The following is a 17,534-nucleotide window of genomic DNA, read 5'->3' as shown; positions in this document are numbered from 1 at the left end:
TATCAATCAAAACTCAGGACAGGAGCACTAGACAGTTGTGAAAACATATTGAAATACCTTCAAAGGACAAAAAGAGTTATGTCTGGTATCTGATGGTAGTTCACTACAAATCGTTGGATATACTGATATCGACTTCCAGTCAGATCCAAATGATAGAATGTCTACATCCGGTTACATCTTCACGATGGGGTCCTGTGTAGTAAGAATAATAGTCCACAACCCAAGCCGAGCACATTGCCGTGAGGTTGCCTATGGATGAAGTGGTTCATCTTAAAATTTAGAATCCTACCACTCTTGTGTGACAACACTATTGGTAGAGGGGACGTCCAGATTCAGAAGGTAGCATCAGTAGAGAATGTGGCAGACCCATTGACTAAGCCATTGACATAGAAAGTGTTTGAGAAACACGTGGGAAGTATGAGACTCCGGCTTGTACCTAATTAGACCTAAGTGCAAATGGGAGTTATTAGACAGTTATGCCCTTAGCTCCAATCAGATTGATATACTTATTGTCATTTATTGTAAATGAATAAAGTACATATTTGATTCATGTTATTATGGTGTGTTTCTGTGTAATACCCTTAAATTGACCACTTATGAGACTCGTGTCAGTTTAGAATCTTCACAGCCGTTGGATAGATCTGGGGAGATTTATCCTGCCAAGGCTGACATTGATGTGCCGCCAAGTGGGTTGGGGTGGCTTGTCTGCCAGGGTGAGACCTGAGGTACATGTAGTGTGGGTTTTCTTGAAACCCTGAACCAGACCAAATTCTAGTATTGCCCTGGACCTTGGAGATAGATGGGCAAAACTGGAATGTTACACCTGACCCCTAGACTCGACTATGGTACTGCACTAGGTGTTGGATTGGGCTGTTTATGATATATCAATCAGTGAGATCCTTATAGGGGGTCAAAACCTATGTATGTTGGGACAGTCCGAGAATTCACCTGAGTGGGTGATCATAGTGACAGGATCAACCCCTTTGTCAGACAAAGTGAATGATCGGGGAATGCACTCTCTCTAATGAAAACCTAAACTACGGCAGTTGATTTCAAATTGTTGAGATTTGTTTTGCAAAATACATTTATATAGAGTTATATATTGTGGTTTCACAAAATGTTTGCAAAATGTTTTAATTCCCGGGATCCATGTGAGTGGAGAGTGCAACACTGTACATTGCAGCCAAGGGAGAGGTCATCTCTTGTCGGGTAGTGTTTGATCATTATGGGCTGAGAGGTTGATGTGTAGATCAATGCTAGGGTCCCATGCCATACAAAGAGAGCCAAGCTAGCTAGCATTTAAAGGGAAAAGTGAGCTATGTGACTAAATGGGCCTAAAGCCCATTTTGAACTGGGCTCAAGTAAGTTAATTAAAAGGGGGCGGATTCTTGTTTATAATCTGATTAGGATTAGCTGAAGGATAAGATAAGTCTTATCCATTTAAGAGTCTAGATCCAGATATTAGATTTGGATCAAGAAACTCTTTCCTAATTGGATTAGGAGCTGATCCAAAGAAGGTTGTAAATAGGGGGTGAATTCACCAGTTTATACACTCAGTAATCTGCAAAATTCTTCCCCAGTTCTTGCCACCCCTACCCAGTCCGATCTCCACTCTTGGATCTGATCAAGAATAGTTCTTGATATTGTTTCTTGCTAGAAGAAACAATCTAAAGTCGTGCTCACCAGTCCCTTGTGCGATTCTTGCTGAAGAATCAGGGTTCTTGCTGAAGAACCATCCTGCTAATCCTGCCTCACCATAAGCTGTGTCATCTTCAATGGAGGCGGGTTTTGGTCAACTCTTTGGACGTGAACACCTACGTTGGGAGTTACTATTATTCCGTATCAGGTATTTCCCTACTTACTTAATTTTGGTTTTAGATCTGGTCCGGTTTGTTTCAAGAACGAACATTGAAAAATGCAGTTTTTCTAAATCAGGGAATAGGATTCCGGGATGGGATAAAGAAATTTTTGAAATTTCGCCCAACCACCCTACATGGTTCGGCCATCCATATGATGGATCTCCCATCTCTTCAGAAGAATGGTTTATCACCTTCCTCATCGAGCTATTTTGTTGGGTGTTGCAATTCTAGAGCAGCTTCAGCTAGAAGCTGCAATGGGTGTTAGCTAAGGTTTTAAACAGGGTTTCACCGGATAGGCGGAATCCCAGGTCTGTGAAGAGAAGTCTACTGGATCCTGGGGAAAAAGGGTGGTTTTATGAAGAGAATAGTGAAAACTCATATGGGAGTGATACAGAAAGTTTGGCCAGCTTAGATCTGCAAGCAAAAGTGAACATGTGGGAAGAGGAAAGCTTCAATACAAAACTTTTGTTCTTAGAAGAGGACTTGATAGGAGGTGGTGATTTCAAAGGGGACTGCAAGAAGTTTACAGTGACTTCAAGAGCTAGGCTTGATTCACCTCTTTCGGGTGAGGGAGTCATTCTAAATACAGCAGCAGACCTTGGAAACAAAGTGACTGATACCACGTTTGTACTTGATAAAGAATAATTAGGGCCAAATACAACCCCTGATTTGATGCTGTCTAAGGAATTGGAGAAGTTAAAAACTGCTGAGAGTGATTTGGTCGGTTGGGGTGTTATTATGGAATCAAATGGGGAACAACCTAACCAAGTGATGGAATAAGAGCAAGATTTTGGTGAGCTGGTAGGAGATGTTCACTACCAGCCAGTCTTTGAGGACCAACTCAAAGACAAGCTACAACTCAGGAGTTCATCGAAAGAGAATTCTTTGGCAGGAAGAGCTTTTCAATCTATAGTTCCTACTGGGGAATCCGATTTACCCCAGAGTCCCGGTCTCTTAGCTGAGAGGGAAACCCTTCACTCTTCCACCGATCCTGTCCTGGCTTCCACCCAAGGTATGGTTTTGACTTTCCATTTTGGTACTAACTTTGTCTTTTGTCTCTGTCCCAGACTCCCAGCCAGCCATATTGCCACATCTGCATCCTATTGAAGGGGTGAATAATGGAGGGAAAGTAGTTTCACAGGAAGAAGAGGAGGTGGGAGAGAAAATTTGGAAGCTGATAGAAACTTTTCTGGAAGAAATGAAAATGAAAGAAGCTGGAACAAGAAGTTGGGGTAAGATTCTAGAGGATGGGAGAGCACTTGGAAACGTGCAGACAGGGGAGGTAGAGAAAGAGGTGAGTAATGAGGAAGAGGAGGGAGGACCAAATGATACTGATAAGGACTCGGTTGCACAGTTTGTTGAGCAAATGGGCTGTAAAATAAATGATCCAAATGAATTGAAGGTATTTTTGAGGAAAGGGAAGGTAGAGAGAAAACAAAGGAAGAGGAAGTTGAGTGAATCAGAAAGGCTAAGGCGAGATGTAGAAGAAGATAAGGAGTTCAGTGAGAGAAAGGGCAGAAGAAGAGGGACAGATAAGGGTTTTTTTTAGGAAGTGGTGATGAAGATTCTTAGTTGGAACGTTAGGGGGTTAGGGGGGCTAGGAAAAGGCCTTTATAAAAGAAGTAATAAGAAGAGAGGATCTAGATTTGGTGCTAATTCAGGAGTCTAAGCTGATGGAGTTTGATAGGAGATGGGCTAGATCAGTGTGGAAAGTAAGGGGCATCAATTGGGCTTTTTGTCCTTCATGGGGAAGGTCAAGAAGTTTAGTGACAATGTCGAAAGAAGAGGTTTTTGAGGGAGTGGAGAAGCTGATTGGGAAGTTTACTGTTTCTATCAAGTTAAGACACAGGGTAGATGGATTTGAGTGGGTATCAACTAATGTGTATGGTCCAACTGGTTATAGAGAAAGAAGTGAACTTTGGGAGGAATTAGGAGACATTAGAGGACTTTGGGAAGGCCTTTGGTGTTTAGGAGGAGATTTCAATGCCATTAGATTCACAGAGGAGACTAATAGGGTGAGGAGAGACGGTAGCACTAGCATGAGAAGGTTTAGCAGCTTCATAAACAGTTTTGAGTTGAAAGAGGTTCCTCTGCTACATGGTCTATTTACTTGGTCCAATCTCCAAGAGAACCCTATATGCTCTAAGTTAGATATATTTTTATTCACAACAGATTGGGAGGAGCATTGGGAGACTATTATTTCTAGAGCATTGCCTAGGGTAACATCAGATCATTGGCCTATTACCTTAATGAGAGAGGATCTAGGTACTAGAGGGCCCACTCCTTTCAGATTTGAGAACATGTCGCTATCTCACCCTAGGTTTATTGAGTTGGTGGAAATTTGGTGGAATGACACTAACCCAAGTGCTATTTGGGAGGGGATGAAATTTCATTGGAATTTGAAGGAGTTAAAAAGGAAGATTAAGGAGTGGAATATTCTACAGTTTGAAAGGATTGAAGAGAGAAAACATGAAGTGATCAATCAGATTGAGGAGTTAGATGCCAAAGAAAGGGGAGGCAATTTTGAAGTGAGAGATAAACAGGAAAGATGGAAGCTCAGGAAGCAATGAGAAGACATCCTATTCAAAGAGGAAGTCAGCTGGAGGCAAAAGTCTAGACATAAGTGGGTGAAAGAAGGTGATAGAAACACCAAATTTTTTCATGCAATGGCCAATGGTAGAAGAAGGAAAAATCTGATTTCTAAATTGGAGATAGATGGGGTGTCAATATCTCAACAGGATGAGATTGCTAGGGCCTTTGTGGAGCATTTTAAGTCCTTATTTAGAAGGCCTTTAAACCAGAGAATCTGGGTGGAAGGGTTAGATTGGCCAAAATTGTCCGAGGAGAAGATGTGGCTTGAAAGAAATTTTGAGTTGGAGGCAATAAGGGGAATAAAGAAATTTCTTCAAGCTAAAGCACCAAGACCGGATGGCTTTACCATGGCTTTTTACCAAGACTGTTGGGAGATATTAAAGGAGGATATCCTTAAAAGTATTTTTTGGAGTAATAAATCCGGGGCTGAACTCAACTTTTATTGCTTTGGTCCCAAAGAAAGTGGGAGCAAGTCATCCAAGAGACTTTAGACCCATCAGTTTGGTTAATAGCTTGTATAAAATCATTGTGAAGGTCTTGTCTAGAAGAAATAGGCATATTGTGGATCAAATTCTAATTGCCAATGAGTATGTGGAGGATATGCAGAGAACAAGGAGGAAAGGGATTGTGTGCAAGTTGGATTTAGAGAAGGCTTACGATATGGTTAGTTGGTCTTTTTTTATGCAAGTGTTGGATGTCTTTGGTTTTGGGGAGAAATGGTGTAAATGGATCCTAGGTTGTGTAGAGACTTGTCATGGAGGAAAGGGATTGTGTGTGCAAGTTGGATTTAGAGAAGGCTTACGATATGGTTAGTTGGTCTTTTTTTATGCAAGTGTTGGATGTCTTTGGTTTTGGGGAGAAATGGTGTAAATGGATCCTAGGTTGTATAGAGGCTTGTCATTACTCCATCCTGGTAAATGGAAAGGTAGTGGGTCACTTCCCTGCTATTAGGGGAATTAGACAAAGGGACCCCCTCTCTCCATTTCTTTTCACCTTGGTCGCTGAAGTGTTGGGGAGGCTAATTGAGAAAGTGGATTCAAGAAGTCTTGTTAGGGGATGGAGAGTTGGAAAAGACAACATTCCTATCACCCACTTACAGTTTGTTGATGATACAATTCTATTTTGAGGGGTAGGATGTGAGATGGGCCAAAAACATGAAGTTGGTGATTCAAGTGTCTGAACAAATGTCAAATATGAAGGTGAACTTCGATAAGAGTTGTGTGGTGGGGATCAATATGGAAGAAAGAGCTATATTGGAGAGGGCTAAAGCTTTGGGTTGCATGGTGTCTCAATGGCCGCTAACTATTTGGGGATGCCCTTAGGGGATAACCCGAGGAAAGAGAGCTTTTGGAGCCCTGTAATTGATAAATTTGCCAAGAAGCTAGCCTCTTGGAAGAACTATTTATCTCTGGGTGGTAGAATTACTTTGATCAAGTCTACACTAGCTAGTTTGCCTATGTATTACTTATCGGTTTTTAGGATCCCAGTGAAGATAAGTAGGAGTTTGGAGAAGTTAATGAGAGACTTCTTGTGGGAACCAGGGGAGGAGAGGAAGGATCACAGGGTGAATTGGGAACTAGTCTCTAGGAGTAGAGCTGACGGAGGGTTAGGTTTAGGTAACATTCGGTGGAAAAATGAAGCCTTATTGGGGAAATGGTTGTGGAGGTTGGGAGGTAAGAGGGATAAACTGTGGACAAGGGTAATTTTAAGTATTCACGGTCAGGTAGATGATGGCTGGGACATTGGGACTTTGGCAAGGTCTGTTGGTGCCTCTCCTTGGAAATCTATACATGCCATTCTTCCTTCATTTTTGCAGCACATCAGGTATGACCTCTGCTCTGGAAATTAGGAAAAGTTCTGGGAGCACATTTGGGTGGGTGAGATACCTTCGAAAGACCAATTCCCTTCCTAGTTTTCACTCTCCCGATTTAAGGGCAAGGTTGTGTCCAATTTTCTAGTTCCCAGTCTAATTTTGGGTTTGATTGGGATCTGGGGCTTAGAAGAGGCTTAAGGGATTTAGAGGTTGAAAATGCCATGAGTCTGGTTCAGATCTTAGACCGGGTAGTGTTGGATCCCTTTGAGAGGGACAAGAGATTGTGGACCCTAATTCCCTCTAGAACCTTCTCTTCTGCCTCTTTCTTCAAGTCCCTACTGCCTTCATCCAGTCCATTTGCACAAAACTTTCCAGTTAAGGATGTTTGGGGTGAGCCAATTTCTCCAAGGATTGGAGCCTTTTGTTGGGAAGCCTTCCTCGGAAGATGTAATACATGTGACGTACTCCAAAGAAAAAGGCCTTTTTGGTGCTTGTCTCCAAATTGGTGCATTCTTTGCAAGGCTAATGGTGCAAGCTCCTACCACTTATTAGTTTCTTGCCCCTTTGCTACTGATCTTTGGAAATGGTTTCTTTCCACTTTTGTTGCAGGTGGACCCCACCGCCAAACATTCAAAGTTTGTTTAGCCCCTCATTCTTTGGTTGGCCAAACAAAAGGGAAAGGATAATGTGGAGATGTGTGAGGGCTGCTGTTTGTTGGACTCTTTGGGAGGAAAGGAACACCAGAATTTTCTCTGAAATTGAAAGAAGTAAAGAATACCTTATTGAAGTAGTAACAGTGAGGGTGGTACGTTGGCTGAAATCTTTGGACCTGTTTGTTGATATTTCTATGGATATGTTGCTGAATAGCTGGCTGGAGGTGGCAAATTCTGCTCCTGCTCGCCCTTTAGTTTGACCTGTGTGGTCACCACCAGGAAGTGAACTTATAAACCTAAACTTCGATGGAAGTAGTGAAGGAAATCCAGGTCCATCAGGTGTAGAAGGGGTTTTCAGAGATGAGGGTGGGAAGGTGCTCGCTTTGTATTCAGGTTCCGTTGGGTTTGGAGACTCTCTCAAAGCTGAGGTCTATGCAGTACTGGAGGGTATAAGGAAGTCTAAGGAACTGAATATACAAAAGTTAGTTGTTTAAGGGGACTAAAGCTGGTCTTAAGTTGGTTATAAGAAGGTAGTGGACTTTGAAAATATGCTAGTCGTTCAAGAGAACAGCAAATGCATTTGCTGATGCTTTGGCAAAGCAGGGGGTGGGAAGGGATCAAATGTTTTGGGCTGTTCTGTAAATTTTTCCTTTTTGTTATTTTCCCGGAGAGAGTTAAGCCTGTTTATCTCTCTTTAGAGCGCTGTAACTAAATTCTTTTAATCTAATGAATTCCAGTTATTGATCAAAAAAAAAAATCTCTTCTATCTCATTTCTCTCTTCTCTTCTCTTCTCTTCTTTTCTCTCAAAATCTTAACTTCCCAACTCAAGCACAACAAAAAACCAAGTTTGGTATCAAGATAGGAGTAAATAGAATTGGAGCTACTTTTCAAGCTTAAACGACCTACTCATATCAACTGGCTATACAGCTGTCAGCAGTCATACAGGAACCCATGACTAGGTGAAGAAAATTAATTTCCTGGTAGAGCAAGATTTTTGGTATTTTTTAGTATAGATTTCATGGATGAAAGTTGAAGATTAGTATTTTTCCCACATTTTGTTCTTGGAAAATCGTAAAAAAATCATGTTTGCATCCAAATCTCTCGAGTTTGGTTCAATGACTTTTTTTTTTATGGGAAAGGAGCCTTTTGATCCATAACAAACCTCTAGTTGAGGCCTTGAGCTCAGCATGAGCCTTTTGATCCATAGCAAACCTCTAGTTGAGGCCTTGAGCTCAGCATGAATAACAACCCAATATTTGATTGCAACCATGCATGCCTGATATATTGTTGGAAGATCTTCATTTCTGCTTTTACATTTCAATTATCTGTTTAACTTTGTCAGTTAATCCTCATGGTTTATAATTATAGTGGTCCTTAAATATGGTTTTTTTTTTTTCACATTGGTCGCAAGTGTAAGCGGATTGGTAATCCATCCTTTACTCCCCCTACCCCACTATTTTAATGAGTTTAAATTATGGTGGACTCAAGACTTGACACAACTATTGGCTGCAGAATCTAGTGAATGGATATATGTTTAAGAGAAAACCTATGATCATCCAATTTGGCCGTAATCCTGCAGCTGGCAAAACAACCTAAACAGTTTAATTGCTGATGGACTCTTCACTGTTACAGCTGTCATGGTTAGTTACTCTATTTTTTGTTATTTTATTATTTCCATATTTAGCTAAGCGGGGATTGAACTCCCAACTTTAGCTGCATTGAGATTGACCCACGTCACGGCGACCACAAGTTTCAATTACTGTTTGATGTGGAAGCAAATTTTATAAAACCGCTCTCTTGAATAAGCTGTAGCATAGAAGTTATTGGTATGGTGGTACCTCTTGTGGAAATGAACCAATACATTCTCGTGTGTACATCATCAACTGACATCTCTATTTGCTTTGCAGGCAGAGGTAGGACACATAAGCTTGCTGCGGACAGGTTGTAGATGGTTGCCAAGCGGATCTTTGGATTCCTGTTGAATTAGTGTAAATACTGAGAATATTGTTCCGAGGTTATTCATTGGAAATGACATTCTGCTGCTATTCTACTATGGTTTTTCAAGGGTTAGTTTCCATGATCAGTGAAAATCGGGTTATGGAATGATTGCAATTTTATTACTACTAAAGATACGGCTAGGTAACATTTCGTTGGCAAGGCTGACCATTATTATACCATATTTTTGTAGAGAGGAAAAATAAAGGCTACACAATCAAGGTTCAAGCACTGCCATCCCCTTTGGATAACTTACACTCGTATCTTCCATTGTCCTCTTTTGATAACATAAAAACGTTCAAGCATTCAGTAGGAATTATCGACGTTCTGAGAATCGGAGAGGGGAGAGGTTCATGGTTTAGAGGTTCAATTGGGGTTAAATCGTGTTGACGTGGCATATACATATATATATACCAGAGATCATATAAATATTATATATAATACATTTTACAACTTTTAATATACTTAAATATGATGTCTTGATGGAAGTTTTATAATTTTTAAAATAAATGAGTAGGGTTCAAGTCTCTTAATTTACATTTTTTTTAAATATATGCTTAATAAAGTAATATGTACAATAAAGAATCATTAATTAACACAAAGTAAGGGATAAATTAATAATAGTTAAGCAATATATGAAAATAAGAGATTATAGGGTCGTATCTTTTTAAACTTTCTATTAGTTAAGGACCCAGACGGTTTCATAAAACTGTGATTGATTCATTAGTTTTCTGGTTAAATCAGTCGGTTAGCTGGTTTTTAACTGATTTTTTTTTAATTAAAGCAGTTATTGGATACCAGCTAAAGTCTTGGGTTATTGTTCAACCGATCCGGTTTTCTAAACACTAAGAATTACAAAATCACCAGACCATTGTCTTTACCAAATGAAAGAATCAAAACCAAATTGACCAATAATCACATAGCAATATAAATTATAGGGCTGTATATGGGTTGGTTTGGTTTGGTTGTTCACAGATCTTTGAACTGAATCGACCACTTGGGTTGAGGTTTTGGCCCATTGAAACTGATCACTTAGGTTGAGAGTCAGTTTCTCGATTTGGTTGGTTTTAAGTCCAATTATTGTTGACAGATTTTAACATTTTAGGCTTACAATAGCCCCAATAAAAAGTTTGCTTAACCTAAAAAGGCAGAGTTTGTATAGCCAAGTATCGTTTATGCAACTTTTACCTAAAAAAATAAATATTATTATAACAGGAAAAAAGTAAGACGAAACTTATTAAAACAACATTGGTAAGTGGCATTTGTTAAATAGCATTAATTAAATAATATTTTAGTGCTAGCCTAAAAAAAAAGTAATTAATGAATGAGAGAGTGGATAGAGACATTAACAATCATATATAATAACAAAGCTGGTTTGGTTATTTTTGGTTTACAAACATGCAACTATGTTTCTTAGGTAAGTGTTCTTTTGACCATTTTTACCCATAAAATAAAATTATTGCAAGGTCCTATAAAGGTAGGATTTTATTAAAACTCAATTTTGTCTTATTATGTTTTAATAAGTTTTGTCCCAGGTGAGAAAGTTACCTACCCACCTGAAAGATGGGTATAAATAATGCTTAGGGAAAAGCTATTTATTGTTACTCCCACAACTTTCAAAAAGTGAACATGGGTAAATATATTTGGGAGAATGACTGTTCAGTACACCTCAGAATTCTTAGCCCCACCGTACTGGTGGGATGAATCCTGACCGTGGATTGATGCCAAATCCACGGGCAGGGTGCGGTTTATGGGGGTACTAGTAGACTATGGGGGTTGTAATTTCAGAATTCTGCAGTGGGCTGCAGTGTACTTCTCCAAATATATTTACCATGGGATCCATGACTTTCCCTTCACTTCTGCTTGCATGTTACCCACAACGTTCCTCTTTGGGTCAATGGTTCTATTGTCTAGTCCAAACAGATCATCCCGTGATGTTTTAAAAGAAATACAAAAAAATAATTAAAAAGAGCCTTGAAAACCATTCACTAGGAGTTTAGTGGTTCAATTGTCCAGGTTAATGATTCGATCATCTGATCATCAGCCCATGATGTTTTAAAAAAATAATAAAAAAAAATCATTAAAAAGGCCTCGAAAGCCATTCACCAAGAGTTTAACGATTCAACCATTCATGTTAGTGCTTTGCTAACCAAGTCAACTTTTTTTTTGAAAAATCCTAGGCCAAGTATATAAAATGGAATCAGACAATTGATTAGTTCTTGGGTCAAATGGTTTGACCGCCCGAATCAATGACAATTTTAAAACCACTTATTAAGTGAATTAACTACTTGATTGAGTTAAGTAATTAAAGAAATTAAATAAATTAATTTAATTATGCAAATTGAGTTATTAAATTTAAGTAAATTAAGTGATTGTTAGTTTACTTTTAGTTAAGCTAATTTAGTTTTTTGAAAAAAAAAATCTAATTAAGTTAACATTTAAGTAATAATTTTCCCTTAATTATTGTTAATTATTTATTGTTAGATTAATCATTGTTAATTTAGTTACTCTAATTTTACAAAATCTTTGAAGTAATTTACTTTAAGGTTAACACAATGTATTTTTTTGACTAATAAACTTTTTAACATCTAAAGTGGCATTTTCAAATTTTAGGGTCTAAAGTGGCCTTTTTAAATTTGAGCAATGCCACATAACGCCGTTTATTTTTGCATTACAATGACCTTTCCAGAATAATATGAAAGGGCAAAAGTGGCCCTTAAAATTATTTAAAGTCTAAAGCAATTTTTGTCCGAGTTGAAAATCCTTTTTCTCCCATGAATTGTTCTTCCATGATTGAAAGCCACGATATGGAAATAACAGGTGTTTCGATCCCTTTTTCCTGATCCGGATCTCTTATTCATAAGAATCCTACCCATAGGACATCACAGCTGTACATTGAGAATTTCCGAGAGAATGGTAATATGTAAATACGGAAGATGTTCTCAATGTAGGGGATCCAACCTTCCTTTTTCTAGAGTTTGGATCTACTCCTCACAAATCGTTCATGGGAGTTTTATTATTCATGGGAGATATTCCCAAAAGACTTATTCACGGGCTGGGTGGGCTTTGTCTTTATATTAATAGAATACATTCAAACCTAAGCCCAAACTCATCTCTCATATAAAAGCCCGAAGTCCGGGCTTGAGCCTGAGCCTGTCCAAAAATTTGAAAAAAAAAAGTTTTTTTCTTTTTTATTCAATAAAACTATTTTTATTTTTACTAAAAGACTCAAAGCCAAAACTAATAAATGGTCTCACTATTTACTTGAAAAAAGAGAAAAAGGAATAAAGAAAAAACATTATATATGTTTTTTATTATATAATATATTATTAAATTAGGCTCAACCTCGGACTGGGCTTTTATGAGAAAGCGCAAGCCTAACCCATAAAAATCAAGCCTGATGTTTTGGGCCTGAGCTCAAGCCCGTAAGCCTAAAGTCATACCCAAACTCAACTTAGAACAGACCAGGCTAGTCCAGGCCGGCCCATCAGGTTATCCAACTCATAAACAGGTCTATCTCAATTAGACCTGTTCATGGGCCGAATCGAGCCGGGCCGGGCCAGGTTTGGGCCGGGCTTTGACTCTTTATTAATAGAAAAATGTTAGGTCCGAGCCCAAGCTCGGCCCGACCAACGGGCCTACAACTTGGGCTTGAGCCTGGCCCTGATAAAAAGCCCAAAGCCCGATGCCCGACCTAATAAAAGAAATTCAAATTTTTTCTTATTCAAATAGACATTATCTATTTAAATTCAAATATTTTTTCCCTTATTTAAATGAACAATGGGCTTACAAGTGAATCAACATTCTCAAATCAAAAAATTTATTCAAATGGACATCACATAGGGTTTTTACTTAGGTTTAACTATAGGTCGGACCGGACTAAACTCGGGCCGGGCTATTTTGGCAAAGCCCGAGCCTAACTCGAATTTTATGCGGGGCCGAATTTTTTGGCCCGAGGTTAAGCCCGTGGGCCAAAAAGCGTGTTAAAGCCCGTCCGGGGGTCGTGCCAGCCGTCGGGTTACCCGACTCATTATATATCCTAATACACGGAGGGATGTAGCTGTGAAGCACGATCAGTAAGCTGCAAATCCCAATTCCTTTTTGCACCATTCCGCACGAGATCGGATTTGGTGGGACCTACTTTTTTATTTCTGATCTATAGTTTCTTGACTTCAGATTTACGGGTAGTTATGATATTTTCTTCCTAGAAGATAACTGGACGTTAGCATTCCATGTTCAAATTCAAACATCTGAGCTGCTTCTCCCACTCCAAACATGAACGACTACGCCTCGCCTTCTCTGCTTCTTCAGCTGCTGTTTTCGATGAATTTTCCACACAACAACAACAAATCTGCAATGATCGCCATAACCAGATGGACCAAATGCTGCAACCCCATATTTTGCTCTGCTTGGACCCGAAATTATACGTCTCTTCTCTACTGGATTGTAGAAATCTTATCCAAATTAAGAAGATTCATGCCCACGCAACCATCACGGGAATGCTTCACAACCTTACTGTCGCAAACAAGCTTCTCTACATGTACGCTCGGTTTAAGGCCCTAGAGGACGCTTCCACTTTTTTTGACGCCATGCAAGAGCGGGATTTAGTCTCCTGGAGCGTCATGGTTGGCGGGTTCGCTAAAGCTGGCCTTTACCCTAATTGTCTTGGGACTTTTAGAGAGATTATCCGCTCCGGTATACTGCCCGATAATTTCAGTTTGCCCTTTGCAGTAAGGGCTTGTAGGGATACTTCAGACCTTCAAACCGGCAGAATGATTCATCACCTAGTTTATAAATCCGGGTTACATTTGGATCCTTTTGTCTCCGCTGCTCTTGTCGATATGTATGCAAAATGTGGGGTGATTGAAGATGCTCGACTCCTGTTCGATAGAATTCCCAAGAAAGACCTCGTTACTTGGACTGTAATGATCGACGCACATGCCAATTGTGGGAATGCTGAAGAATCCTTGGTTTTGTTTGATCGAATGAGAGAGGAAGGCATTATCCCAGACAAGGTCACAATGGTCACCGTTGTCTTTGCATGTGCTAAATTAGGTGCAATGCATAGGGCTGAGCTTGTCCATGATTATATATCAAGGAATAAGTTTTCCTTGGATGTGATCTTGGGAACCGCAATGATTGATATGTATGCCAAGTGTGGGAGTGTCAATGCCGCGAGAAACATATTTGATCACATGAATGAAAAGAATGTCGTTTCCTGGAGTGCAATGATTGCAGCTTATGGTTATCACGGACAAGGTAAGAAAGCTCTTGATATGTTCCCCATGATGTTGCGTAGCGGAATATCACCAAATCGGATCACATTTGTTTCCCTTTTGTATGCATGTAGTCACGCAGGATTGGTTGATGAGGGTCTCCGGTTCTTCTACTCAATGTGGGAAGATTATGCTGTGAAACCTGATGTGAAACACTATACTTGCATGGTTGATCTCCTTGGCCGTGCGGGGAGGCTTGATGAAGCCTTGAAACTGATCAAGTATATGACTGTGGAAAAAGATGAGGGCCTGTGGGGTGCAATATTAGGGGCTTGCAGAATCCATGGAAATATTGAATTGGCAGGGAAGGCTGCAAAGTCCCTTCTTGAATTTCAGCCCAGAAATCCTGGTTATTATGTTCTGCTATCAAACATTTATGCAAATGCAGGAAGGTGGGAAGATGTTGCCAAGGTGAGAGAATTGATGACCCATAGGAGGCTGAAGAAAATTCCAGGTTGGACATGGATTGAAGTAGGTAACAAGAGGTACCAGTTTAGCACAGGAGACAAGACTCATCCACAGTCAGATAAGATCTATGAGATGTTGAAGAGCTTGACTAAGAAGCTGGAGCTGGCTGGTTATGTCCCTAATACAAATTTTGTATTGCATGATGTGGATGAGGAACTTAAGATAGGGATCCTAAATACCCATAGTGAAAAGTTGGCAATTGCATTTGGTCTAATCAGCATACCTGAGAGAATGCCAATCAGGCTAATAAAGAACCTTAGGGTCTGTGGTGACTGCCACACATTTAGTAAGTTGGTATCAGCAATTGTTCAACGAGAGATTATTGTTCGAGATGCTAATCGATTTCACCATTTTAAGGAAGGAGTTTGTTCCTGTGGAGATTATTGGTAATTGGCTTATTTATGCCGCTGCAGGTAGAAGTCCTTGGCCAAGGTTTATGGCTTGAATATTTCTTGGACAATGGCCAATTTAATAAGAACGTAGATTCATAATCTACATTAGACAGATATATGCAAGAGACATCGGTAGGCATCTCATGGGTTCACCAGAAAATTTTACATGGGATATATGTTTGATGATTAATACTTATGAATGAACAGTTGAATGGATCTTATATACCTAAAGCCCATTTGTGTTTCAATTAATCAAAGTAGTGTGCTCTCATACTAGATGAAACAACAATATTAACTCCAGTGCCTGCCCCAAAATGATACAGCCTTCAGTTCTTGGAAATAGGTTCTCTGGCAATGATGTCAGTTGTCAAATTGGGAACTAAATTATTAATTGATCTAGGTATCACAGCCTACTATCTGGCCACTATGGGTTATCTGCCACATGGAGATCTGAATGGGGAATTAAAACCATGATATGGCAGACTCTGGACCAGGTAATGGACTTCCATCCTTAGTACAGAGGCATTTGGGTCACTTCCGGCGAAGCTTCAAGGAGAGGAAGGATACATCAGCAATGAAGGAAACAATATTGTTAAATGTGAAACAGAATTCTGCATGAGGTGGAATAAAAGTACCATTGAGCTTTATCAAACGTTAATGGAAGATCTTGACTGTTTATGAACCTTGCTGTTAAAATTTAGATGTTCCAATGAAGTTGGATATAGATGAGTTTCATCTTAACCATAATATTAAGGAGCTTAACTTACATTCTTGGCTCTGCTCTTGTCAGGTAATACAAGCATTGTTATATTTGTTATTTTCTTATAATACCTGAAAGTAGTGCTGCTTGGGGCACTAGTTACCCTACATGGAGCTATGAAGTCTGTTCATCTGTTGCTTGGCATACTCTCCTTCCAGGTAGAATATCTATCCCAATACACTTGGAACATGTAAAAGGATGATGGAAGAGTTAGTCGAACATGACGCGGTCCTATAGGTGGAGGACGATCTTTTAGTCCTCAAACATGGATTATGTGATTAGCGTGTCAATAAGGTTCAAATGCCCAGTTCTATGCAGTTTAGATAGATGGGATACCTATAAAACAGTCTAGGTAGGTGAGCTATACTCCAAAATGCCTGTATAAAAAGCATGTTGACTAGTACATCATTGAATGCTTGAACTATGCTGCAGCAAGTAGTTACACGCCACTGGAATTCTATACAGTGGCGTGTTATCACTTGTGTTGACACTTTTGTCGAGATCGCTTGTTACATTGTGTAGACATTTCAATAACTGTATAGATAAAAAACATGACAATTATATTGATCTTTTTGTAGTGAGTTCAGCTCCTGTATGTAACTGAGGGGCCATTTGGTTTGCAGAAATAGGAATCTAGAATTGAAATCAGAAACTGTTTGGTTGGGGGAATTAGAATCTGATTCTCATTGCTGCTGGAATGGCATTTCCCCATTTAAGGGAATGTCCATTCCCTCCCTCTCTAGAATGAGAATCCACTCCAGCCAATTCTGGTTCCAATTTTGATTCTGAAACAAAACAAGTGGGGGGAATAATAGACCATTCTGATTTTGATTCCAATTCTGATTCTGATTCCAACTGCAAACCAAATGGACCCTGAGTCTCATTCATAATTAGGGATCCGGTGTGGGCTTGCCTCTACCTACCCCGACCCAACCCTTCATTGCCTCCACCTGAACCCACACTACCCCAAGTTAGCAAGACACAATATAGGGTTGAACCTGATATGATGCAACCTAAAAGGTGCCAGATTTATTTAAACAAGATCCTGAATACGAGGAACAAACAGCCATACACTTCGACCAGGAAGAAATATGAGCTATCTGTGAGTATGACTATGAGAAATGATGTTAGCTGAACGTCAAATGTAGTGAATGGTAAAAGTTTGCAAACAATGACAGCTTCAGCTTGCATCACTAATCCATGGATAAATCAACTACGAGCAACCACCAACATATTTGGACTATAAGGCAAGAATCACTGTAAGACAGTCACTAAAAAAAGAAACCATATCACATTGTTTTACCGGGTTGAAACCTGCAAACTGCAATGTGCAGTGGGGTTGGTGTGGGCCAGTGGGCCGGATTCCCCATTAAGTCCCCCTGTAACGTGTTAATACGGCAAAAAAAAAAAAAAAGCAAACTCTTCAGACTATCGGTTTTTAAAATTTTACCCTTTGAATTTATCTATGAAAATACACAAAATAAGAATGTGACTGCATGGATGGATAATTGGTTTAACACCAGACAAGCAGCTACGAACGAGTGGAGCCCTTTCTCCACTCCGGCTTAGGAGAATCCCTTGTCAAGCTGATGCGTAGGAACCACAACCTGATCAAAAAGCTCATGGGCATACCTGTGGTTTCAGCCACAATTGATAGACAATCAGATGCTCCTTACTAAATTTGATGGGAAATGGGAAAATAATCAAAAACATATCACATTCCGA

General features: G+C 39.6%; 1 protein-coding gene and 1 pseudogene across 4 annotated transcripts in view; both read left to right on the top strand.

The window, feature by feature from the left end:
• The window catches only part of LOC148844450 (RNA-binding (RRM/RBD/RNP motifs) family protein), an 83,256-nt gene extending 74,092 nt beyond the window's left edge, over positions 1–9,164 (top strand). For 2 of the 4 annotated variants that reach the window (XM_088953392.1, XM_088953393.1), the window contains exons 12-13: positions 8,431–8,558; positions 8,826–9,164. In XM_088953392.1, the coding sequence (XP_088809518.1) occupies positions 8,431–8,514 (84 nt within the window). In that variant the 3' untranslated portion in view covers positions 8,515–8,558; positions 8,826–9,164. The remainder of the gene's footprint in view (positions 1–8,430; positions 8,559–8,825) is intronic. The other 2 variants (XM_088953395.1, XM_088953396.1) reach the window with 1 other exon arrangement.
• Positions 9,165–13,145: 3,981 nt separating this feature from the next.
• LOC148844449 (pentatricopeptide repeat-containing protein At4g33990 pseudogene) lies at positions 13,146–15,047 on the top strand (annotated as a pseudogene).
• The last annotated feature ends 2,487 nt before the right edge of the window (positions 15,048–17,534 follow it).

The sequence above is a fragment of the Nelumbo lutea genome, chromosome 7 (genome assembly GCF_056320005.1).
Source record: "Nelumbo lutea isolate HS-2025 chromosome 7, American lotus-T2T, whole genome shotgun sequence".
Classification (NCBI taxonomy): Eukaryota; Viridiplantae; Streptophyta; class Magnoliopsida; order Proteales; family Nelumbonaceae; genus Nelumbo; species Nelumbo lutea.
The sequence above is the reverse complement of the archived record's forward strand: the minus strand, read 5'-3'. Positions and strand labels throughout refer to the sequence as shown.